General features: G+C 48.2%; 1 protein-coding gene across 2 annotated transcripts in view; it reads right to left on the bottom strand.

Annotated features, from left to right (window-relative positions):
- Nucleotides 1–26,592, bottom strand: part of PKD1 (polycystin 1, transient receptor potential channel interacting) — a 112,291-nt gene that overhangs the window by 45,681 nt on the left and 40,018 nt on the right. For both annotated transcript variants that reach the window (XM_061600036.1, XM_061600037.1), the window contains exons 4-15: nucleotides 25,190–25,359; nucleotides 23,018–23,686; nucleotides 22,286–22,469; nucleotides 15,081–15,295; nucleotides 14,008–14,123; nucleotides 13,787–13,913; nucleotides 12,470–12,744; nucleotides 11,025–11,774; nucleotides 9,687–9,818; nucleotides 8,645–8,820; nucleotides 8,336–8,469; nucleotides 1,868–5,493 (exon numbers count right to left, since the gene is read on the bottom strand). In XM_061600036.1, coding sequence (XP_061456020.1) covers nucleotides 1,868–5,493; nucleotides 8,336–8,469; nucleotides 8,645–8,820; nucleotides 9,687–9,818; nucleotides 11,025–11,774; nucleotides 12,470–12,744; nucleotides 13,787–13,913; nucleotides 14,008–14,123; nucleotides 15,081–15,295; nucleotides 22,286–22,469; nucleotides 23,018–23,686; nucleotides 25,190–25,359 — 6,574 coding nt within the window. The remainder of the gene's footprint in view (nucleotides 1–1,867; nucleotides 5,494–8,335; nucleotides 8,470–8,644; nucleotides 8,821–9,686; nucleotides 9,819–11,024; nucleotides 11,775–12,469; nucleotides 12,745–13,786; nucleotides 13,914–14,007; nucleotides 14,124–15,080; nucleotides 15,296–22,285; nucleotides 22,470–23,017; nucleotides 23,687–25,189; nucleotides 25,360–26,592) is intronic.

Below are 26,592 nucleotides of genomic sequence, written 5' to 3'. Positions count from 1 at the left end.
AAGAGGAATAGACAAATTCATGGAGGATAATAAGGCTATCCATGGCTACTAGTCACGATGGCTATGCTTTGCCTTTGTAGTCAGAGGCAACACGCTTCGGAATACCAGTTGCTGGAAACTGCAGGAGGGGAGAGTTGCTCTTGCGCTCGGGTCCTGCTTGTGGGCTTCCTACAGGTACATTAAATTTTACCTTTGTAGTCCCTTTAGTACCAATCCCTATATATATGTATATATGTATGTGTGTGTGTATATATATAGTATTTTATGTATTTTAATTTATTTTAATGTCTTTGTGATTTTACTGCTTACAATTTTATTATGTACATACCTGATTTTATTTTTGTAAGCCGCCCTGAGTGCCCTATTATACAGTAGAAGGGCAGGATAGAAATATTTTAAATATATAGAAATAATAAATAAATCTGGTTGGCCACTGTGAGGACAGGGCACTGCACTAGATGGGCCACCAGCCTGACCCAGCAGACTCTTCTTATGTTTCTAAGACTGGTCCTTCCCTGTCAGGCCAGACCAAAACTAACTTTCACCCTGGGCATGCCAAACTTCTCTGTTGTCTAGGACTCTCATCTTGTAAAACAGCCTTCACCAACCTGGTGCCCTCCAGATGTTTGGGTCCATCTAGGAGTTGTAATCCAAAACATCGGGAGGGCATCAGGTTGGCATGGCAAAGAAAAGGGGGGCTTAAGAGCAAAATTAAAATTAAAATCATCCCACCTACAAGCTGCCTCCAGCGACCGAATGTTTGGTTTGCTCTTCTTGTAGAGCACCTTCAGGGCAAAGGACACCTGCCTTCGAAGGACATTTGAGAACAGTCTTGGAGGACATACCGCTTCCATCGTACCCTGGCCTTTGACACCTGGGGCAGATTTTTTCAGGACCCACCCTATTCCTGTGACTGTAATGTGCTTTAAACTGTTTTTAATAAGGAATTTGAAATTGTTGCAACCCTTTCTGGGACCTTTATGGTGAAGGGCAGGTAAGAAATCAAATAATTAATAATTGCATAAAATAAAGAGGATCTGCACCAGTGAAGGGGAGGATCACCCTGCAATGTGCCACCCTGGCCTCTGTTCCTAAAATTGGGGAGGGGGGGGAGTGCCAGGGCACAAATGTGGCTGGAAGACAAACCCTTCAGCCGAGGTTATCTCTCACTGAAGTTGTGGTTCTGTTGAATCAGCGATTGGGGGGGGAATCATTGGAGTTGAATGCCTTTGGGGATGGGAATCAAATGCACAGGTATAGGATTGGTGGCAGAATATGTGAAAAGGATCTCAGGATTGTGGTTGATTACAAGCTGAACAGGAGCCAGCAGTGTGAGGTGGCTGCAAAAAAGGCGAATGTGGTTTTTGGCAGAACCATACTTTCCAGTCAATGGAACTAATAGTCTAAACAAAATAGTCTAAACAAACTAGGGGTGAAATGGGGGCTCTCCCTCCTCTAACTCTGGATTTCCCTGCATCGAGTAGAGGGTTTTTTGATGGCTTACAAAGCCCTCCCCCAGTGCAACTCTCCCATTCTATGATAGTCTTGAGGTCAGAACTGGCGGCCCTTAAGCCAAATCCAGCCCCTATGCCCCCCCCCAGTTGCCAGCCTTAAAACAGTGGTAGTGCAGATGTACAGTGTTTGCAACAGCAGATAATGGCAGGAAGGGTGGGCGGAGAGGACGGGGATGTGCCCCTACTATCTCCCACTTCGTTCTCAAAGAGCAGAACTCCTGCAAAGCTAGTTGCTGGCCAGGCTCCTAGTCTTTACAATGACATATCCCTGATTCTGAGCTCAAATGCTGACAACTGATCCCTATAGTCTCTTTCTCCCAAAGCAAGAGCCCAGCTAGAGCTCATTTACTTACCTTGGAGGAAGACACACAAGACCAGTGATAATGCAACGGCGTCTGTTCCCCATCTTCCAGGTTAGGGTCGTAGGATTTCTCCCCATCCAAGATCAAGTCCCTGGTGCTGGACCACACCCGGTACGACCCCCCATCAATGATGGGCACCAGTTTGTTAGGCGTGACAGTCACGTTTGCAAGGATGCTCTTAGAGAGCGGTGTGTCTCCAAAGGAGACCAGGAATTTGAAGCAGTAGGTGCCAAGGACAAGGGCCAGTTTGGGGACAACCAGCTGTGGCCGGCTCACGTCCACGTTGAGCAGGTGGACTTTCTCAGAAGCATCCAGTTGAAGGCAGCTCGGGGCTTTGTAAATCTCCCACACGTACTCAGTCTGGTACCTGGTGCAGCCCCTCAAGTCAATCTGTGCCTCCAAGTAATTCTTTTGCGACCTCTTCATGACCACCTGAGCAGGTAAGGCCAGCTCGGCTTCCGGCTCCTCGCACTCCAGCACCCGGACTGTGACTGTGCGCTGGGCGATGGAGAAGCTGATGAGATTGGTGGCATTCACCTCCACTGAGTAATCCCCGGGCCTCAGATAGGTGTGGCTGACGGATGGCACATTTGTCCTCTGAGCTGGAGAGCCGTCTCCAAAGTCCCACCGAAACACAACTTGCCTTGCGCTGGGCAGCACAGACACTTCGAAGGTTGTCGTCCGGTTGGCAAAGGAGTCAACCGGCATGAGGGAAAGCTGCGTGATGAGGTCTTGGACTTGAATCATGATGGTTATGCTCTGGTTGCCCAGGCGGTTGGAAGCACTCAGATGGATGTCTAGCTGCCCCACAGCCTCTGGGGTATAAGAGACGCTTTTGCCTTCCACTCGAACCTGGGAACGCCCAGTATCTCCCTCTAAGGAGAGCTGCCACAAATAGGTCACCTGTGAGCCACTCTCAATTTCAGCTGTGAAACACCTTTCCACCCTGGTGGGCATGCCTCGCTCGCAGCAGTCCACGACCCGCAAACCACGGATGGCCTCCAGCACCACGATGAGGACCTCGACATAATCCACACTGACGTGGTTCTCCGCAGTTACCCTTACCAAGTAATCTCCAACCCGGGCGAATGAGTGGGTGAAGCTGGAAGCGTTGCGTGCCACAGAGTGACTCCCGCCGATGCTCACCTTGTAGCTCACGGAGGAACCGGAGGACATCCCAATGACAAAGGAGGCCTCTTCTCTAGGCTCCAAGACCTCCTTGCTCACGCTGAGTTTCAGACCCTGGATCGCATCTTGCACAGTCACATTGTGGCAGGCCACTACCCAGCTGACATCATTGGAAGCGTTCAAACAGACAGAGAAGAACCCAGCTGCGGGGAACTGCATGGCCACTCTCTGCCCACATATGGTCTTGTTCAGCAGCGTCCATGTCCAGGCAACATTGGACCCCCTTTCCAGCTCCCCAGAGAAGTTCACTTCTGAGCCTGACTCGACGTAACCAGTATAGTTCAGCCTTACGGTCCTGATCCTCACGCCCGCTATGGGCTCCTGGATGTGCACCACAAGGGTCGCATTGGCAGAGCCAAATTTGTTTTCTGCCACAACAGTTACTGCTTTGGCACCGGGGCTTTGGAAGGAATGTGCGATGGCAGAAGCGGCAGCGAGGAGGGGAAGATCGTTTTCCAGGTACCACGCATACGTCAGTCCAGTCCCAGCCGTGACGCTGGTACTTATGTTGACAGAAACGTTGACCGCAGCAGGGTTTGGGGAAGCGACAGGCTTTAAGACGCCAACCTCCTCAATGAACTCCACTGTCTTGTTGACAGTCAAGCTTCCCAGCATATTTGTGGCTTTCAGGTGGATAACATAGATCCCCGCTTCCAAGATGACCAGGGAGAAGGTTTTCCCCGTAGAAGTCTGCACGGGGAAGCTTTCCTCCAGGACTGCCCAGCTGTAGGAAATGTTGGTCCCATCCCTCACTGCCGCTTGCAGCTGGAGGGTCTTGTTGGTGGGAAAGTAGGCATCATCCATGAGGTCGCCGCCGGCGATCTGAAGCCCTTCGATCTGCTCCAAGACATAGATGAAGATGCTGTCTTGGAGACATCCGATCTCATTCTCTGCAGTCACGATCACATTGAACGTCCCAATAGAGCGGAAAGTGTAGGAGATGGTGGAATAGCCTGGGATGGGGGTGCATCTGTCGCACAAAATCCAAGAGTACCGGGTGGCAGTGCCAGCGAGGAGGGTAGCCGTGAAGCTCACTGAACCATTCAAAGGCACCACGGTCCTGCTGGCATTGATGGTCAGGCCCTGGAGGCGCCTCTTCACCGTCACGTTAAGCCTCGCTTCGCGGAAGCTCACATTGTTCCAGCCTGTCAGGCTGATGGCATAGGTGCCACTTCTGTTGTAGGAATGGGTGATGAATTTCCCCAGCTGGCTGGTGCCATCCCCAAAATCCCACAGATAGCTAACGTTGGTCCCGCTAACATTGGCAGAGAACAGATAGATTTGGTTGAGTTCCAAAACCTTTGAGCCATTGGACTCAATCTTAACTACCCCAACTGGCTCTTGGACTTCCACGAACACAGAGTCATTATTGAACGACACGTTGTTGCAGACCGTCACCGTGACCAAGTAGACCCCTGGGGCTCTGTAGGTGTAACTAACTTCCGTCCCGCCAAACCTGGTGGAGTCATTCGTCCCAAAGTCCCAAAGGTAACGGTAGGGGTAAGGTGGTAAGGCAGTGACCTGGAACTTGCTCTCATTGCCCAATCTCACGAACGGCGGCCTTACAGACAGCGAGACATTGGTGACCTCTGGCTCCACACAGACCTCAGTGTAATATTGTGCTTTGTTGACCTTGCTTGAGAGGGCCAAAGAAAGGGAGAAGATGCCACTGCGAGTGAAGTTGTGCCTCACAGTCGAGTTCCCGTACACAGTGACGTTGGATGAGCCGTCCCCAAATGTCCAGTCGAAAAAGTAGTCCTCGGGATTACCAGAAACGTAAGCAGTGAGCTGCACTTCGGGGTGCTCTGGGATACAAGAGGAAGGCTCTATCTTGAGGACCATCAGGACAAATATCCGGACAGGAACAGTTTGGGAAACGGAGTTGACTGGATTTGTCGCTGTCACATTTACTGTGCAGTTCATCTCCTTCAAATAGATGTGCACCACATATGGCACAGAACTGTTCACCACGGTCCCATCACCCATATCGAACATCCAAGTTATATCATCCCCTGTTTCCACAGAAGCGTTGACCTCTACTGGCGTGAGGAGTTCCATCGCTTCTTCCAAAGCCACCCGCAACCCACTAATCTTTTCGAAGACACGGTAACACTGGAATGTCTCCACGGCACTAATGGTGTTGTTGGCTCTCAGGCTAACGTTGTACATCCCCTTGCTGCTATAGGTATGAACTATGGTCGACAGGCTTTCCACAAATTCCACAGAACCATCCCCAAAATCCCAGGTGTAAGAGACCCCATAACTAGATGGCAAAGGGTGAGCTTCAAAGGTGACAGGCTGACCCGCAACCAAGACATCGGTATCTACTTTCATGGTAATGTCCATCAGGTAAGTGTAGATGTGCACAGGAATCGAGTAGGTCAGGTTCTCAAATTCATTGGATACTAAAATATTTAGGGTATATTCACCTGCATTTGGGGGTGGGGAGAGAGAGAGAGAGAGAGAGAGAATGAGAGCTCTTGCAATTTCCCTCTTTGAGCAATGCATGTGCACTTGGTGGTTGAAGGATATACAGTTATGAGCCTGTTGTTTATTATGATTAATTACATTTGTACCCCATCCTTCCTCCCAAAGTAGCCCAGGATTTGTGAGGATGCTTTGGTTTCCTATTTCAATTATAATTTCTTTTTTAAAAATCTGTATTGTTTTCACTGAGTAGGGGAAAGACCATTGCAGCTCTGTGGCAGAGCATCTGCCTTGCACGCAGAAGGTCCCCGGTTCAATCCCCAATGGCATCTCCAGGGAGGGCTGGGAGAGACCCCATTCTGAAACCCTGGGCAGCTGCTGCTGGTCAGTGTAGACAATACTGAGCAAGATGGACCCCATGACTCAGTATAAGGCAGAACAGAGAATGGGTGTTTTACTCAAAGTAGACCCATTGAAATTGTTCCGTATAAGGCAGCTTCCCACATCCCTATTTGCACCACTGAAGCGGTAAACACTTTCTGTAGTCTCACATATTGTGCTCACCTGCAGCTTAACCTCCGTGCCCTCACACTTTCCCCTGGTCTTTCAAGTGCCAAGCCTCTGCAGGTTGAGGGAGCCAAGTCAGCCAAAGCTAGAATTCATGGCAGCTCCTCTCTCTCGCTGTCAAAAGACGCAGAGCAGCACACAGCGCACGCAAACACAAGCAGGCACGTATACGCAAGGCACAAATACGCAAAAACGAGCAACACACAAATGTGCAAATGTGGCAATGCGCGGCAAAATGCGGCACTGCACAAGGTGCAAGCCATGTGTGTCAATGCATGCTAACACAGTGCACAAAAGTCAAAGCTAACTACGGGAAGAGAAGAAAACTGGGCTATTTTCGTGACCAAAGACCTTGTATATGGTGTTTCTGGCATACTGTGGAAACGGGGGTGGGTGGAAACAGAAGGCAGAATCCCACACATGCAAGGATGGATATGGAGTGGCACTGTATTTATGTCTGCTGATTAATTACATTTTATTGGACGATCGCACTAACATGGATCGGACCCCAAACTCACTCTTCTATCTGCCATATTTCATCAGCTACAAAATGTTGGAAATGGCGCAGTCTGAAGTCCTGCATCTCCTACTCAGTGTGAGAATTTGGGGCAGGAATCCTACTGAATGAGGACAAGTTGCCTCCCAAAGATAGCCCATCGGCGGGACACAGTGAGCAGCTGGCTAACTGCTCCCTGTGGAGGTCGACTTGACCTCCCAGCGGGACGTGACACAAAGGACAGCACAAGATGCAGTTCCAAAATACCAAGGGTGGGTGGAGGAACATTTGGTAAGAGGCAAATCACAAAGGGGCATGCTTTGTTGGCCACCTGAAGACTGTGTGCATGCGCAGGGGATAGTCACCAATGGCCTTAGCATGAAATTGCCTGGGTTTGACTTCCTCCTCCTGTGAATTAGCATGCATTGACATACATGGTTTGCAACTTGTGCATTGCCACATATCGCTGCACATTGCCACATTTGCACATTGGTGTGTTGCATGTTTTTGATCTTAAAACTGAATACAGTTGCTTGCTGTGCCCATTTGTGTCTTGATAACATAGTATTCAGTTTTAAGATCTTGATATCTTGACCCTCTTATTGCTGGCTTTGGAGACAACACTCTTTCAAACAAAACTGTATCCTTATTGGCAGGAACAGATTTTTATGTGACCTTTCGAGCTGCTGAATTTGTCAAACAAGCCTTAGAGAGGCGGAAGGTTTTTATTCCCCCAGGTGTTGATATTTGCTCCTAGGGCAGTCTTAATCAATCTGTTAAATTAAATAATCAACTTTTGGAGTATTTTACTATGTTTATATGACTGATTTATTTAATTCCTTTTAGTTATCATTTTTAATTTGTTCCCAGTTCTCTTTATTTTGATGTATATGCAAGAAGCCTGGTTGGCTATCATGCCATAAACTGAAACTGAAACCGTAGTCCAGGGTAAGAGGATCTCCAGCCTGTGGGCCACTCTTGGCCTTCCAGTGGGTCCAATATGGCCTGCAGGTCCATTTTCCCCAAACCTTGCCTACCCAACCATCAGCTGACACCACTCGTGACATCAGCTGATGGGCAGGAGGGTGGAGTTAAATCCTGCATTGGATGTGCATGCCTGTTGCCAGCAACCAAAGCAGTGCGCACGCATGCACGAGAGTACAATAGCATCGGAACTTTTACTAATGCCATTGGTGATTTAATCTGTTTGAATGTCCTTCGTTTGGTTTGTCCTTACTGTTGTTTCACTGTCCTGTCTTGACAGAATGGTTAATTTGTTTACTGGACCTGCTTATAGAATTTTGTAATTTTTCTATATTTTTTTCCTGTTTGTTATTTTGTTCCCTGCTCTGGGACTGAAATTATTCAACAATCATCATCATCTGATGAGTGGGGATTATATCCTGCTTGGTTCAGGAGGATTCCATGCAAAACCCTTCCTGATTCAGGAAGAGTTTTGCACTGGAATCTCCTGCTAAAATAAAGGGGGGGGAACTCTTTGTTTTAGCAGCACCTGGCACCAGATGTCATTGTGTTGCCAACATGATGGATGGATGGATAGATGGTCCTGCTCTCCCCTCAAATGCAGCCTGCGAGGCTGAGCCTGGTAAGGATTCGTCCCATGGAGCCAGAAAGGTTCCCTGTCTCTGTGTGCAGTCAGATACCTGTATCTATTCACCAGGTGGAGAAAGTGACGACTGACCTAAGCACTCATCCTGTTTGCTTATGAGAACATGGTCCCAAATGTTTTTGCGGTGGGGGAGGGGGAGAGGAATTCTCACCTGGTTCTTCATAGGCATGTGATACATTATTCCCAATTACCACCTGATGGACATTTGGGTCTGGCATCAGGAAGGACTCGTTGTAGGGAGGCCTAAACGGGTAAGCAACATGTGCACCATCTCCAAAGTCCCACCTGGAGAGTGGAAAAAGTGACAAGACACAAGGGTCAGTGGTTACCACATCACAAAAAGGCTGCAAGACCAGCAGGGCCACCCAGTCCATGGGTTGCTGGCTCTCCACATTCAGGATAAGGAATGGGAACACTTCCCCCTTCTTTTTTGTTCCAATCCGACCGTGGGAGCACTCACAAGAACGTGGCATCCACAGCCGAGTCCACCGTGACCGTGGCTGCCAGCTCCATGGTGCTGTTCTGGGGGACGAGCGGTGGGATCTCAGAGACCACCAGGTCCTTCATCCTGTTCATCTTCTCCACGGTGATGTTGTAGTCCACAGTGACGTTGCTGACGTGGTTGGAGGCAGTGAGCTGTACAGGGGACAGGGAAACAGCTCTGGCACATTACAGAACCCACATACAACTATGGGGACGTTTTGCACAATGACATCCTTGAGCATTTGTTTTTCCCTCCTCAGCATCAGCTTTGGAAAGGAGGAACATGCTGAGAGTGCACATGCATGTTATTCCTACACTCCCCTCTCCCACGCCCCCAAATGCATGAATCCCCTCCTTCCTTGCACAGTTTTCCAGAGCTAACATACTTTCGTGTCAGAGCGTAGGCCTAAAACCAAGGAGGTCCAGGTGCAAATTCACATTCACTCACTCAGCCATGAGGCTCGCTGGCTGAGTTTGGCTACTTACTCTCTCCCAGCCTAACCTACCTCACAGGGCTGTTGTGAGGACAAAACTGGAGCGGGGGAAGGGTTTGTAAGCCACCCTGAGCTCATTGGTAAGAGGGATAAAGATGAAATTAAACATGTCTGCATCAGGGTGGATTATGGTTAGCTCCAACCAGGATTCCTTGAAAGGACACTTTGCAAACCCCACTCAAACGAGAGCTTCAAATCCTGGTTCCCCAAAGCAACCTTGCCTAATCTTAACACACTTGGCACCAACGCAACTGCAACACTAAACACACCAAACCTGCGTGTGTTCTTGACATGAGTTGTCATTTCACATTGGAATCCACAAGTTCCACAAAGGGGACTGACGGCCGTGGTTCAGTGGCAGATCATCTGCTTTGCATGCAGAAGGTCCCACATTCAGTCCCCAGCATCTGCGGGTAGGGCTAGGAGAGACTCCTGCCTGAAACCCTGCAGAGCTGCTGCCACTGAGCTAGATGGGCCAGTGGTCTGACTCAGTAGAAGGCCCCTTCCTCTGTTCCCCTGGCTTACCGACAGCTTGTACAGAGCCGGAGTCTGGTAAATAACATGGAAGACGTCATTGTAGAAAGTAAAAGAGCGCTTATCATCCACTGTCCACCGAAAGGTAACATCTGATCCGGCATCCATCATGGGGACGTAGCTCTGCAATGGAGGGGAAAGGCAGGCATCAGCGTCAGAGAAAAGGGTGCATGTGACTTTTCACAAAACATGGCCAGGCTCAGAGCAGACAGCCGGCAAGTGGGCTCTGTTGTCCTCAAGCCACTGTTGCCAAAAAGGAGAAGCCAACAGCGTGACCTGAACCCAGAAAGAGACAGATGCGGCAAGGACCAGCTGCAAGTGCCTGGAAGAGGAGAAATGTTTTTGCCTCGTGACTAAAGATGGGTAATGATGGCGCCAGGTGTACTTTCCTGGAGAGAGCGTTCCACAAAGAGGGGGCCGCCACTGGGAAGGCCGGTTCTTGTGTTGCCACTCTCTGCCCACGAAGTTAGGGATAATTTGGGACAGAAATCTAAATGCATTTTTTAAATAAAAAAAAGTCCTGTAATGCATTTTGGCACCTACCCAATAACTTAGCAGAGCAATGGACAAATCTGTCCATTGCAGTCTCTCGTTTTTCCAATCTGAGGTTTACCTCGTCACGTTAACTTGCATTTAAAATAATAAAAAAGCGCTCATGAACGTTCTGCTCAAAGTCAACCCACTGAAATGAAGGGACCTGAGTTAATCATAAACATTAATGTTAAGGAGTCTACTCTGAGTAGGACTAACATTGGATATAACCCATCAGCATTTTTGTGTGGTTTTCTCCCATCATATACAGCCGCCCTGGGCTCCTACTGGGAGGAAGGGTGGGATATACATCTAATAAACAAACAAATTTTTGTATGCAATTTTTCCAGCATACACACACAGTTTTGTAAGCGATTTCCTTTAATATAATGCATTTTAGTGGTATTTTCACTATGTGTGTTTATGCACACTTTCCCCATATAATTTGTTTTAAACTGTTTTAAATATTGTATTTTCAAATTGCTATAATCCACACTGGGACCGTATGTGAAGGGTTGCTAAGAAATGGAAATAACAACAACAACATTTTTTCCGCATTTTTGTACACCGTTCTTGGTCAGAGAACTGCATCGCAAAATTCAGAAAATAGTGCGACTTTTGAAGGGTAGCCGTATTTCCATTTGCATGTTGTTTCAGGAAGTGCAAATTAGGAAGGGTCATAGTAAAAGGTGGTCGCTGATTCATAGGGTCGCCATAAGTCAGAATCAGCTTGAAGGCCTGTAACAACAACATATTAAAATGTGAACCAGAACAAATTTCTATCTCGTCCCTACTTACCACCCGATTATTCAACAAGACTCTGGTCTCTGGGTCTGGTGTGGCGCGGAGGCCTCTGATGGCTTCCTCTGCCTTCACCACAACGGTGATGTTCTGGAAGCTGACGGCGTTCTCTGCCCACAGCACCCTGGTGCTCACGTTCTCCCCAATGCCCTCCAGCACGATGACAGAGAACCATGTGTCATTGGTCTCCCTGGCACACTCGGCCACCAGCGGGGCAACTGCAGGCGGGCAGCTCCTTCCAAAGGAGAACCTCTGGCTCCCCTCAAAGCAGCCAGATGTTGCGTTCGCACCGGAAAAGATTTTCACCACCAGCCAAGTGCGGTTGGTTTCCACGTAGATTTTGCCGCCTTGCTCCGGAGGGTAAATGATGTGGAGGCCTGAAACAGGAGAAACGGCCTGGAAATCACAGGACAAAATGGTACTGAAGACTCCGTTATCTACAGTCGCTCTTACGGTATAAAGGCCAGAGCGATCCACACCCAAGTTCTCTTCCCGGATAATGGGGACCGTCTCTTCGGCAACAGAGAGAACCCTAAAGTAGCAGGTGGAGTCGTTTTGCCAGCTTCCAGCAGCAGAGAAGACAGGCAAGCCTGGCTCCCAGTCGGATGAGTTCAGGGTGAAGTGGCTCATTTGGTAAGGTGGCGTGTGGCCTGGGTGGCAAAGAATGAAGGCCCTGGGACCCGCATCGTGTTGGATGCTCACGGTATCATTCGGCCTGACAAAGGTGTCCTTGCTTCTGAAGAGTAACTGTGAAAGAGAGGACACAGTCAGTTCAATACTCCAAACCCAGAACTACACTGCGGGAGTCACAGCAGTTCCTGCCCACTCGCTGCAATTCTTAGCTAAGTATTGGGAGCAGGCATTGGTTATGCTGGTTGTGCCCAGCTGCGTAAAGCTGACTCAAAAGAACTCATTTAACTAGTTTTTATTTATTAATTAAATTGATATCCCACCTTTCCTCCCAGAAGGAGCCTAGGTGGTAAACAAAGACACTAAAACACTCTAAATCATCTTAAAAACAAAAGACTTTTAAAACATGTTAACACAAAAATATCTTTAAAAACATATTAAAACATAACACTTAAAAAACATCTTTAAAAAAACATTTAAAAAGCAATTCCAGCACAGACTCAGACTGGGATAAGGTCTCTATTTAAGAATGTAGAATGTGTTTGAATTGTTTTTAATATTGTCTTTTAAACTTCTGTAACCCGCCCTGGGACCTACTGGGGAAGGGTGGGCACTAATAACAACAACAAATATTTAAATCAGTCAGTCTTTTCTACCCAATTGTTCAATGATGCAGTCATCCTCCCACAAGCTGCGCAGTCCCAGCTGCAGCACATCAGAAGCAGAGAACAGGTATAAAGAGGTCTGCAAAGCACTATTGTAAAAGCACTCTGGCTGCACTTTGATTCTGCTGCTGCTCACTAAACACTTACAAGGTACTGCATGGGTGGGCCTGGTGGCAAAATGAAAAATGACTCTTTGAGTTCATTGCCCCTGGACTGGTTTCCACAAGGGTGAGGAAAGGGGCTAGAGGAGCTAGTGACAGAGCGGTTGGCACACGCCCCCAACTCGCAGCAGCTTTGCAGGGGCAGGCATGCATTGGTCCAAGCACACCACTGCAGGCCACGCGGACACTCCACTTCTGTCCAAGTCCCATTCTCTTGAGAAGCAGGCAGTGGGTCTGTGATGTTCAGGACCTCCTTGCAACCTGTGGGCGGGAAAGAAACAAGAAGATAAGATGCTCTCTGAGCACGTTGTGAGAGTCACATACACCCTGGTTTTGTCAGAGGGACAGTCCGTGGAGGCATTGAGGAATGGCCCACTCCTGACTTAGCCAAAGGTGTGTTTGAGAGGGGAGAGGAGGAGGGAGAAGGAAATGCTGCCGGCACGCAGGCTAAATGCTGAAACAAAAAAGAGCTCAGAGACCCCCCCCCATTTTTAAGTAGGCAGGTCTGGGAAGCCCCTTCCCACAAAAGGGACTGGAGGCCTTCAAGAGGCAGCTGGACAGCCATCTGTCGGGAATGCTTTGATTTGGATTCCTGCATTGAGCAGGGGGTTGGACTTGATGGCCTTATAGGCCCCTTCCAACTCTGCTGTTCTATGATTCTATGACAAAGTTTGCTTAATTCAATTTCATATCAGCCCTGCCTCCAGACGAGGGCTGGGTAACCTGCAGCACTGTAGACGTTGCTGAACTACAACTCCCAGCATCCCTGACCGTCGGCCATACTGGCTGAGGCTGATGGAAGATGGAGTCCAACGACATTTAGAGAGCCAAAGGTTCCCTATTGCCGTTCCACAGCAGGGCGGTCAGGCGGGTTGGGGTCTAGTGGCAGATCTGCCGGGTGACTTCCAAGGCCTTCTGAATTGGTAAAGGCAGCTTCAAATGGGTTTTCTCTCTAAGAGGCAGGGAACCCCCAAGAACGCCCCTTCGACGTGCTGTATGCTTGTTGAGATCTCATTTCTGTCAGGTCAAATTACTTGAAAGGAACAGGTTCAGGGAGGATAAGGCTACCAATGGCTACTAGCCGTGATGGCTGTGCTCTGCCTGCATAGTAAGCAGCTGCTAGGAACTGCAGAAGGGGAGAGTGCTCTTGCACTCAGGTCCTGCTTGTGGGCTTCCCATTGGGACAACTGGTCAGCCACTGCGAGAACAGGAGGCTGGACTAGATGGGCTGCCTTTGGCCTGACCCAGTAGCCAGGCTCTTCCTAGGTTCTTATCAGCAAGCCACGTAACGGCAGCTCCGCACCTTCCACGAGTGCCGGACGGTGCACTCGAAACCGGATGTGGACAGCCCTCTGCAGTTCCTGCGTCGCAACTTCCAAGGCTACCAAATAGCCCTCCCATTGAAACTCCAAGCTGGGAAACACCACCGTCTGGAAAAGAAAACACCCCAAGGTTTCACAGAACTGCTGGGTCCCTTCGTGGGAAGATTCCAACCAGGAGATTCCAGCCACCAGCCTTCCTCACCTCCACCGTTCCTGACGCAGCCGACGGCTCTTCAGTTTCCGTAACGTTGCCCATGGCCACAGAGGTATCGAAGGCAGGAGTGCCCAGGGAAAAGTGCTCAGCATTTAGGAGGATCTCTGTTTAAAAGGAAGGGGGGGGGAGTCAGTCCCTGCCCCTCTTCTTTCCTTACGGAAGAAACAAGGAGGGATACGCAAAGCTCACGGATCCACTTCCTGCGCACATCTACAGCATACATTTAAAGCACATGGCTTCCCCCCAGAGAATGCTGGGAATTGTAGGTTGCCCCTCGCAGAGCTACCAGGAGTCTACTCTGAGTAGAATGCAGTTGGACGCAACTCCAAGCCATCATTCTCCACCCCTGCATATTTGACTAATAAATAAACTTAGGCAAGCTAGTCATTATAACAACAACAATAATGATTATAGTAAAAAGCTAGTTATTGCATTTATATGTGGCCCTTCCTCCAAGGAGCTCAAGTTGGCATATATGGTTCTCTCCACCTGTGCCCATTTGATCCCCACATCAACCCTGTGAGGTAGGTTAGGCTGAACCAGAGAGAGAGAGAGAGATTTTGACTCAGGTGCGCCTGGCGCTGACACTGCTGTCTTTTCGGTGCCAGGTTAAAACCTTCCTCTTTTCTAGGGCTTTTAATTTAACTTAACTCAGTTTTAAAGTGTGTTGTAATTGTTTTTAGATTTTTATTCTCTGTACTTTTGCTGTATGATATTATCGGATTTTATTGTATATATTTGTATTGCTTGCTGTTCACCGCCCAGAGAGCTATGCTAGTGGGCGGTATAAAAATTTAATAAAATAATAATTATAAAAAAAATAAAGCCGGCCTACTTAGCGGCTGGATATAATTCCCAGGGATCGGGGGAAGAGCATCAGTGCCCTGCATAACTCCTTGCCTTTTCCGCCCAACGCGCGGAACTGGAATAAGCCACACAGAGGAGAAAAGATTGCAAAGGATGATGTACAATACGTGCAGGCTGCAGAATTCCAAGTACAGAGCATGGCACATCTTTGTCCACAAGCTATCTCCAAGAGAGACCCCCGCAGAGCAGCCCACCTTGCGGCTTGTGTTCGCACACGTAGCTGTGCTTGGCTGTGCAGAGATCCGTGTTGCACTGGCCAGCAGGACCCATTCGGACACAATGGTCAGCGTTGGACGGGTGAGGCTCTCCAGGAAGCCAGTTCTGGCAGCTCTGCAGATTAAAGCCTTCCTCTCGCTGCAGCGGGCTGGGGCTTGCAACATCATTGAACCCGATCCAGACATCCAAGCTCCTTTGGGGAGGAGAAAGCACAAACAGATATCAGGAAATCACACAGCATCAGAGGCGCCACACGCGAGGCTCGGCTTTAACACTGTTTCAGCAGCGCCATCAGCGCATGCGTGCAAAAAAAAAAAAAAGGCGAGTCCTTTCCTGGAGGAGTCTGTAATCCAAATTTCGACAGTGGAGGTTGCAACAGAGTAAATGGAAGTGTGGAGGACTCCAGGGTGAGGAAGCAGCACATGGGATTCTGCCTTATACCGTGTCCATCTAGCTCAGTGTTGTCTACACTGATGGGCAGCAGCTCTCCCGGCTTTCAGGGAGGAGTCTATCCCAGCCCTACCTGGAGACGCCATTGGGGGCTGAGTTGGGGAAGTCTTGCATGCAAAGCATGCGTCCTCTTCCAGGCCAGTCAGTCAGTGAGAGACTGGGACTGAAGGGTCGTGCCAAAGGCTCCATGGAAAGTGTGACTCCCCACTCCTCCTAATACTTAATTTCTTGAGAAGAAGCCAAATGAGCAGTAATCTGAGCCCTGGCAACTTTCACGTCAGATTAGCCCAATGAGTCTTCAGTGGGACCGTCTTCAACGGCTTCTCAGAAACATCAATTAGTGAAAACTAGAGCCGTGGGACTATTAAGTGGAACCAGCTACAGGGACCATACTTTGCCAGTTTGTAAACAGCTACCTTGGCTGTTTCAGGCGCAATTCACAACCAGGGTGGTTACCTTTAAAGCCCTCCACTGCTTAGGAACTGGGGACTTAAAGGACTGCTCACATGAGCCTGCTTGTATCTTGCGATCACCACCAAAAGCCCTCTTTCATGCCCCTCTGAAGTGGAAGGGGGGTGCTGATGACTGGAGAAAGTCGTGGGACACCATGTGGCAACCTTCCTCAATCTGATGCCCTCCAGAAATTCTGGACTACAACTCCCATCAGCCCCAGCTCCCATCAGCCGCAGCCCCCATCTGGTACAGCTGTCCCTCTTCCAGTCCATGGAAGTTAAAGGCCATGAGAGTGCAAAGATACTGGAATAAACTGGGCGGAGAGGGGAGGATGCATGATTTTCCGCAGAGCTTGGAAAAGTTCCTTTTTTGAACTACAACTCCCATTAGCCCAATCCAGTGGCCATGCTGGCTGGGGCTGATGGGAGTTGTAGTTCAAAAAAAGTAACTTTTCCAAGCTCTGATTTTCCTGCTGCAGAAGCAGAGGCAATGGCTGGAGGAAAAAGACTACATTCCCAGGAGGGCCACACTTCAAAGTCTGACACATCTGGTTGGAATTATAACCCTCATCACCATCTGGAGACATCTGGGACATTTGTCCCTCCTCCCTTCGAATCCTTACTCTGAAATTACAGTCTCCAAAGAATCAAATCGGGGACTCTGCTGAGAAACGGGCATTGTTAAGATGTACCAGCACCAGCCTCTGGGAAAAGCAATCTGCTGCTCCGCTGGGACGACACTCCCGTTTGGGTGCCTCTGACGACTCAGTCCCGCATGGCCCAGTTTCTCTCAGGCTGTGGGAAAGGCAGAGAGCTGGGTCTGCGGGACCTCTCCACTGGCTCTGCTTGAAAGGCCGCCAACCTTCGGTTCCTCCTCTCCAAATTGTCCCATTCCAGATGGTCGTTACCAGAATTTTGTCACTCAGCACTAAGGACGTGAGCTTGCTTGCTTCCTCCTCTCCCCCAACCTCTTTTCCTTTGTGTCATGTCTTTTAGATTGCAAGCCCAAGGGCACACACTCTATCATCCATATTGGTGAGCTGCTCTGGAAGAAAACCAAAACATCCTTGCCTGGTGTTGAAACGATGGCAAAGTTGGCACCAGGTGGGCCTCCCTGCGGAGAGTATTCTATAGGTGGGAAGCATGTGTGTGTGTTTGTAGATAAACTTTCCGTCTATGGCCAAAACAGTCGTCCCCCCCTGCACCCCAGGAATTTGGGCAGCACCAGCGCTTTGATGTTTTCACTCTGATTATGTTTTGAATTAGTTTATGTATTTTTATTGCTGCATGTTATTCTTGTTGTAAATCGCTTTGGGACTTGTTTGTTGTTGTGGGAAGTGGTACAAAAATTCAATAAGCCTAACCTAACCTGACATTACATTATACCAGAGAGAGACAGAGAGAGATACAGGAGTGCCTAAGTCACAGACATAATTTAGCCAGATTGCAGGGTTGGCCTTCCATCAGTTGCAGGATGTGGATTTTTTTATTTTTTTTCGCAGAGTACAGCCCTATGCATACTGCCAATTTAGAGCAAATTGCCCAAGATCCTTCATTTCTTAAAAAAAAATAAAAATCTGCCTGACGTTCACATCTTGACCAAACCTCTTCCCACCTCCACCCCAGAATATGTTGTGGGATGCCCTCCACAGGACAGTGTGGTATAGTGGTTAGAACATTGGCTTATGACCTGGGAGAGACCAGGGTTCAAATCCTCCCTTGGCCATGGAGCTCACTGGGTAACTTTGGCCCAGTCCCTGCCTCTCAGCCTAACCTACCTCACAGGGTTGTTGCAAGGATAAAATGGAGAACGGGCCAAGAGTCATGTTCACCAACTTGACCTCATGGGAGGAAAGGCGGGATATATATGCAATAATCAATAATTAAGTAAATAAAAATGAACAAGACGGGACAGCGTGGCCAACTTGCAAGGATATAATAAGCGGCTCTCTTACCGCTGAGACCCTTTGCCAGCGGTAGTAATAAATGAGGTCATCTCAAAAAAAGAGCTTTTGCAGCAAGAAAAATGGTGACAAAAATAACTTCATCTTTCAAGCCAGGAGGGCGTGTTTTTTTTAAAAAAAAAAACCTACAAAAATATGCCTAAAGAACAAGAAACCCTCTGTGTTTTGCTCCTGACCAATTGGCTTTGCTTAGAGACTGGGCAAAGAAAGTTCTAAGTTGCTGCCATCCCTAAAGGTCCAGAGAGATTTTCCTGTCCTAATTCCAGCTATGATCTAACTTCAAGAGGCCTTTAAAAAAATAAAATTATAGGAAAACAAGAACTAGATGAGACTACATCTCTTCCGTGCCCTCTCGGCCACCAGCTCCAGCGGCAACGAAATGAGGGGGAGGATCCCTTGGCAAATGTGTTTCGGTGGCCGCGCGGATGGGCATATCTGCCAGCCTTAGTTCCTCTCATTTCCTCATTTTCCCAATCTTAAGTTTGGTTCTCCATATTCCCACATCAGTTTGCACTTCTGTTAAAGTCCTCAAAGAAAATTCACTAGCATTTTAGTGCCAATTTCTCCTCAAAGACACATTTTTTATATGCCATTTTGCCTAATATACACATTTTCGCAAAGCAGTTTCCCTTCACATAATGCATTTTGGTATGTTATTTTCACTCATATATGCACTTTATGTGTATACTTGACCCTAGTATATGCGTTTTTGGAACACGTCGCTAGCCTGGGGAACCGCATTGCAAAATTCAGAGAAGCGCACAGCTTGACAGAGGGCTGCGCTTGGGTTCGTGTGCTGTTCCGGAATGTGCAAATTTGATAGATTCAACTTGAAATGCAAGCTGAATCTAACTTCTCCCCATCCCCAGTGGGCAGCTCTTCTGAGGAGTACTTACTTTCCCAGCACTCAACACCTCGAAGTGGGGGGGGGGAGGGGGGAGGCTCCGCTGGCCTGGGAAGAGAAAGGCAAGCAAGCAACGGACCAAACCAGCCAGCCAGCCAGGGATTGTTTGTGTGCATCTCATGTTTGTGTGTGACATCGTTCACCACCTTGATGCTGGATATATATTTAAAAGCAACAGCATATGGAATGAGAGAGAGAGTTTTCTGGCTGCCATGCAGACTAATGGGAAACAGATTTCGTCCACAGTTGCTTTCCCACAAGAAACGGAGTATTATGTTGAGGAGGTTCCAAGAAAATGCTCAGCAGCTTTCCCATTCATCTTCTATCACTGAACTAGACCGGACGGGGGGGGGGGTGCAGAGGGGGGAGGAAACTGCAGCAGCCTGGAATCCGTTACGCCCTGTTTATCTAGTAAAACGGATCAAGTAAATAAACCAATATCAAGAAACAGACGACATCGGGAGGGGAGGTGGAACAGAGGGGGGCGCAGAGGGCAGGCAAGGCGGACAGCAGCTGGGAAAGAGGCTCAACCCTCCCCGCTCCCGGCCCGGCCCTTGGAGGATTTCGTTGCTCCTTCAGCCCATCCGGCAAAAACAACACAGAAAGTGTTAAATAAAGTCAGGAGGTTGTATCCAGCTAACCCTTACTCAGAGTAGACCCCCTGACATTAATGAACCTAAGTCAGCCATGCCCATCAGTTTCACTGGGTGGTATTCAATGGTGAGTCCTATTCAGGGTAGACCCATTGAAGTTACTAGGCATGACTAACTTAGGCATATTAATTTCAGTGGGTCTACTCTGAGTAGGACTTAGCTGATGACAACCCAATAGGTTTACTTTGAGTAACGCTAACATTGGGGTTGTTAGTCCTACTCAGAGTAGGCCCACCGAAGTTAATAGGCATGACTAACTTAGCTATATTAATTTGAATGAGTCTACCCTGAGTAAAAGTTAAGTGGATGCAACCTAAGGACAAGAGAATGACCAGCCAGTGACTCTTAAAACAGGAGGGACTCTCAAAGCCAAGCTTGGACTTATCAGTAATCTCAGGATCAAACCCTGAAAAGAGCCCAAAGCGACCCTGGCAGAAGGGCCACCTGAGAAAATGGGACTGGGGGCCAGGACAGGTCCAAAGGCCCTCTTGTAGTTAGGCGTGTGTTTGTGTGTGCCGGTTTGTCTGAACATTTGGTTACAGAAGAAAGCGGCCACCCATCATGCCTGCCTGTGCTGGGGAAAAAGAAATCAAATTCACACAAAAATAAAAAATGGAGTTTCTAGGTCAGCCTCCCCCAACCTGGTGCCCTCCAGCTGTTCTGGGCTACCTCTCCCATCAGCCCAGCTAGCACGGCTGTAAAAGCAAGCCATGTGTGGGTGCTGGCTGCGGGTGACGGGAGAGGCAGCTCAAAACAGCTGGAGGGCACCAGGTTGGGGGAGGCTGAGTTAAGGTCTTGCAGTGAATCAAGCACAGATGCTCTCACCATTGTCTGGGAGGTGTCTGAGCGTAAGCTGAGCAGATGCTGGCCAGAGCCTGGGGCCGGAGGCAACAGGGTGCTTTTTCTCCAGACGGATGAAACGGGAACTATGCAATGAGAAACAGTCAAGAAAGAAGCATCTCCTCTGGATGACCTGTCGACTGAGCACTCCTGATTTGCTTGCGCAAAGCTTATGCAGAGATTAGATCATATCTGGTCTTTACTGAGCATTCATTCTGACTTGTTTACCGGGTGGTTGTATGACATAAGAACATCAGAAGCGCCCTGCGGCTGGATCAGGCCAGTGGCCCACCTAGTCCAGCCTCCTATCCTCACAGAGGCCAACCAGGTGCCTAATAGGAAGCCCACAAGCAGGACCTGAGTGCGAGAGCAGCTCTCCCCTCCTGCAGTTTCCAACAAGTGGAAGCAGACTGGCTCTGACAGTGGGAGTAGGACATAGCCATCACAGCCAGTAGCTACAGAGAGCCTTATCCTCCATGAATTTGTCTAATCCCCTGTTAAAGCCAACTTGGTGGGCATCACTGCCTTTTGTGGGAGCAAATTCCATAGTTTATGCACTGTGTGAAGAAGTCCTTTCTTTTGTCTGCCCTGAATCTTCCAAAATTCAGCTTCACTGGATGCCCAGGAGTTCTAGTGTTATGAGAGAGGGAGAAAAAAAAAACTTTTCTCTATCCCCTTTCTCCATGCCATGCACAATTTTACACACGTCTATCATATCACCTATTCCTAGCCTTTTCTCTAAACTAAAAAGCCCCATATTAAAAGTGCACATTCATCCTGATTTGCTTGCAAGCATTTTGTAGGTCTTCCTGTCAAGTCATCTGCAACAGCCCACATGTCTCAATGCATTTCCCTAATTGCAAAGAGCCCCTGTCTTTTTAAAAGTGGGTTTGTTGTGCTAGGGCGGCAGAGCGGTTCAATTGCAGAAACCTAAATTTCCCGGTATGTGCTTGAATCCTTCCCACAAATGACCGACAGTCTGGAGGCGCCGAAAGAAAGAGGAATAAAGTAGGACATCCTGTATCTTGGCAGAGGCGTCTACGAAGGCTCAACAGGAGCTGCTGATTCCACCCACTATGAGGTGGAGGCAGAACAGCTGCCAAAAGCACAAGATTTGGTCAGTCAGAGCCAAAGCAAATTGCACAGTCTTGAGGAAATTTATCGAACGGCAACATAGTATTTAAAGCTACAGAGAGATGGAGGCTGATGAAATCACAGAAAGATAGGCCTGGTGCAGATGTGAGAAATGCTGACCACACAAGTTATAGAACATAGAGGGGCCAACCCAAAAAGGTTTCAAAGAAAAAATATATATTCCCAGCATTGTAAACCTTTTTAGGTTGTTCCACTTGTGTGGCTGGCATTCCTCAGTGTGTTGATATGTAAGGTGTCCCTAACAACACATGTTGTTGGCTTTGTAGCTATTTAAACTGCTAAGGATTTATAGTCCTATGGTGTATGAATTTACTTTGTATTACAGATTGCCCTTGAGAAAGGGTCCAGTTGGCCCGAAATGTATGGGGCCTGAATAAACATTTGAACAGGTCAGAGCCATGCCGCATTCTGCTTTCTGTTTTACCCTGACACCTTGAGGTTTTTCCTCTCCTGGGGTCTGTGGTGTTTTTTGTTTGTTTTTGCAGTGCCCACAGGACATGATTGGCATCAAAATGCCAGGCTGTATTTTGCAACCCACTTAATCTGGATTCACCCTTTCTGAGGGAAACCTAGTCAGTGAAGGAAAACTGTTGCCAACAACCCATTTGCAATATCTCAAGGAACCCCTTTGCAATTTTGAGACCTCGCCCCGTGTTTAGGCAAACGCATTTGCTGGTATAAGGTGTAGTTCCACCCTAACAAACCTCAATACATGCCATGTTATTGCCAGAAATTAGACACAGCGCCTCTCTGTTGGTCACTTACCTGGTGACGTGGGACACCAAGAAGCTCTGGATTTGGGGGCTGCTGACAAAGGCCAGAGTCCCGTTGCCCTCTTCCTGACAACGCTGCTGGGCCTCCAGCCATTCAGCTTTCTCCGCCACCAGCCAATAGCAGTGGTTGTTGCCAGCGAAGGCTATGCTGTCCAAGGGGCACGCCGGGTGAACCGCTACAGGAGGAAGAGTCGAGACATCCACATTTAAACTGTGGTCCGTGGACCACCAGTGGTCCACAAGCTTCATTCAGGGGGTCTGTGGCATGCATGCATGAAGTATTCATATTGATTTTTTAATGGTATTTTGATTGCCTCTTTTATTTCCTAGATTGTATTTTATTGTATCGCAGTTTGAATTCTATGGAACGCAAGTTGTGATTCAATGACATACAATCTAAGAAAAGAAAATGTGACTTGTTTTTATTTTTAATGTTTTTTATTCTATGGAGGCCGTGGTTGTTTGTAACGTGTTGTAAACCACTTTGATGTTTTTAACGAAATAGCAGTATACAAATATTTTTATAAATAAATAAATAAAAGCAATAAAAATCCAATTAAAAATCACACAGCATCTAGCATGGTGTATAACGTTTGCTACAACAGGCAAACAGTGCAATCAATGTGAGTGCTTGTGATGAAGGGCAGGTAAGAAATTAATTAACAACAACAACAGCACAAAGTTGCCAACTCTGCCTCTCCTCCGCTCACAAGGTTCAACTCACTTCTTCCTGATTCTTTCTCCTGTGCTGTAATGCTATATGCAGTCGACAAGCTGGTTCCTCCTCGGTTCCTTATCTGCAACCTCAAACTTTCATTCGTCTTCACCAAAAGAGGACAGTGAAGCTCTATCTCCTGTGGGGGTGCCACCACCTCGACATCAGTCTGTGCAGAAGTCAACTGACCGCTGACAAAGATGGTGGCTGTGACGCTATAGCGTCCAGGAGAAGTGTACCTGTGAAGGGCGGTTGTCTTGGTGGTATTTAAACAGCCTGTCTGGTCCCCAAAGTCCCACTGAAAGGTGTCTATGGCGATTGGAACCTGGACGTTGAAAGCCACCTCTTGGTAAAGGCTGAAAGGAGTGTTGGGCCCCACCAAGGAAATGGGCAACTGTGCTGGGAAGACGCTGGAAACGAGGGACGGGCCACCACACAGAGGTCCAACAGGAGGCAGGGTGCAAAACGGCAAGCAGTCAGAAGAAGAGTTTGGTTCGAGAGCAATGCCGCACAAGCAGTGCGCCTCATTGCTGAAGCCCCCGTAGTCCTGCCCTTCAGCATAGCAAAGAGCTCGGCATGTGTCTTCCGTCAGGTTCTGAGGGAGGCGGGACGTGAATCGGACGATGGAGTCTGCCGCTCCCGTATTGTTGTCTGTCAGGCACGCAATGTAGTCAGCTCCTGCGAAGGAGGGGAAAAACAAAGAAGGCCTCCTATGAATCCGGAATTCCAAATTACGCCAGGGTTGGGAAACCGCAGACATAGGGGCTGAATGCTGCCCTCCAGGCCTCACCATCAGGCCCTCAGGACTCTCACAGGCCACTTCACTCCAGGCCACACTCCCTCTCCCTCTTCACCAGCCCTGATCCATAACCTCCTCAACTGCTTTTGCCTAGTTGGAATGCTCTTTCTGAGGTGTAATGGTTAGAGTGCTGAACTGGAACTCAAGAGACCAGGGTTCAAATCCCTGCTCAGCCGTGACCTTGGGCCAGTCACTGTCTCTCAGCTTAACCTACCTCATAGGGTTGTTGTGAGGCTAAAATCAGGAAGGAAAGAACCATGTTTGTACACCACCTTGAGCTCCTTGGAGGAAAGTTGGGATACAAATGTAACTAATAAATAAAATAAATACAACTGCCAGCAATGATACACACTGTCTGTGCAGGAGGGCTCTCTTGCACACCGCTTGGATGAATTTTTTTGAGCATCCGGTTTATAAATTTACTAAATAAAATGAGTAAATTAAAAATAACCCTCACTTCCCTGAAAGGAGGAAAGGAAGGGTGTGTGTGTGCAGGTGTAAATAGAAACCTCTGGTTTTTGAACAGCTGGAATGTACAGCCCAAAAGGAAGAGTCACATCTGCTGAAAGCACTTTGGACAGCTCCTTGAAAGTTCAGATTAAAACCCGGAATGGATTCCACTGCCCCACCAACATGGAGCCCTATTGAATATTGCTGCTTCCTTATTGATTCTGTGTTTGTTTTGAACTGCAATTTTATAGAGAGTTGGGCTGATGTCACTTTTATGGTCTGCTGCCCTGAGGGTTTTACTGAAGGGCAGTCTAGAAATTTCCTGCATATATTGGTAAATCCATGGCTTACACAAGGAACAGCCATGAGAATTTGATTATCAGCTGTTGATACTGAGCTGTTCCAGTAGTGGGACTCCACCTTGGAACTGCCACTCCCAGTTGCCTACTTTGCACAGTTCTCTTATCTGTAAGATGCCTGTGTGGTGACATCCTATGGCACTTGTGAAATGTCTCCATCAGTATCCCCTCAAAAATCCACAATTGATGAGAGACTGCTCGCTCTTTCTGCTCAGTTCCTGTTGTCATCGGCTCGGCCTCTCCTTAAACATGCCCAGATTTCTTTGGAAGGCCCACCCTCCCATTTGTTCTGCAACAGAGAAGAGTCACAGTATTTCTCTGTGACTAAGTGCGGCACAGGCTAATATAGGTGCCTCCTCCCCAAAATAGTTGGGGCAGCTGATATGGGGCGTGCCTTCACTATTTTGTGGGTCCGGTCTCTTTTCTTGCTTTTTGAGATGTGGCAGCCACTTTGTCTTATGCCATGCCCCCACAGCAGCCGTTTTGCAACTGGTGCCCACGGTGCTTTCTCAACTTTCTGCATGTGCCCACAGCCCCCCCAAAAAAGGTTGGCAAACCCTGTCTTAGCCTTACCACAAGTCACATCGCTGAACGACACATTGAAAAGAGGGAGGTTTGCCACCTCAGGAGGCTGAGCACATTTCGTTTCCAACGGATGCACAATTTTCACTCTTCTCTCTTCCACCCAGCGGGGGAGCCAGGCGAGATTGCAGTCGCAAAGGAACGGGTTCAGACTTAAGTTTCTGAAAGAAGGCAGATGAGGGAAATGAAATGTGCATTCTCCTGACAAGCAAAAGCCAGCCTCTTTTTTTTTTTAATCAAATCCACAAATAATTGCTGTTAATTAAAAAATAGAATGCAGGAATGATTTATTCCCCCCCCCATTCAAAAATGCTCTGCCATTTCACATGGGATGGGTGTTGCAGGATTTATCCAGCCTAGAAAAGAGAACACAGTGTTTCCAGAAGGCTTCCAAAGGATTAAAACAAAGTCTGTCAAAAGCTACGGCACATAATGTCAAGCCTTCAGAAATGCCAGCATGAAGGAACAATAGGAAATTCAGAAAATCCTGCTTTGCTCTGAAACGACGCACAGCAATGCTGGGCAGTAAAGAGCAGAGGGCTGGGATGGCGTGGGTAGTGTATGAACTTTCTAGAGTTCTCTTACACTGACTCAAGCTGAGGGAACCAATGTGGACTAGTGATCCAATGAAATTCCCTTGGAAGGGTGATGTGGACTAGTGACGCAATGAAACTTCCTTGGACAGGAAATGTGGACTAGTGACCTAATGAAATTCCCTTGGAAGGGCGATGTGGACTAGTGACGCAATGAAACTTCCTTGGCAAGAGTTGGGGCTGATCCACTCACCAAATATATCAGGGGTCTAATTGCCCCTTCTGCTCTGGCAAATATAGCTTGGCAGGAAGCACAGGGTTATTTCGGGTACAGGAACAAACATGCCCACTTTGAGCTTTAACATCAGATGAGCCTGGCTGCTGGATCAGGCCAAAGGGGACCCATCTAGTTCCAGCCTCCTCTTCTCGGAGTCGCCAACCAAAAGCCCCAATGAGAAGCCTGAAAGCAGGACCTAAGCGCAACAGCAGCTCTCCCTGCCTGTGATCTTCAACAATTGGAACAAAGAGGCATTATTCTTCCTACACTGGCGGCAGAACATACGCATCAGGGCTAGTAGCTGTTGACAGCCTTACGCTCCAAGAATTTGTCTAATCTTCTTTTAAAAGCCATCCAAGTTGGTGGCGACCACTGCCTCCTGAGGTAGCAAATTCCATACTTTGGACTGCGTGAAGTCCTTCATTTCTGTTTGCCCTCAGTCTTCCAACATTCAGCTTCACTGGAGTACCTTCCCTCTCCAAAATGCAGCTCCTTGGAATGAGGGATTCTCCACTAAGCCAGCAGTGATGTGGCCTTAAATCAGCCTTTGCCAACCTGGCGTCCCCCCCCCCGATGCTTTGGAC

The sequence above is a fragment of the Rhineura floridana genome, chromosome 17 (genome assembly GCF_030035675.1).
Source record: "Rhineura floridana isolate rRhiFlo1 chromosome 17, rRhiFlo1.hap2, whole genome shotgun sequence".
NCBI lineage: Eukaryota > Metazoa > Chordata > Lepidosauria > Squamata > Rhineuridae > Rhineura > Rhineura floridana.
The sequence above is the reverse complement of the archived record's forward strand: the minus strand, read 5'-3'. Positions and strand labels throughout refer to the sequence as shown.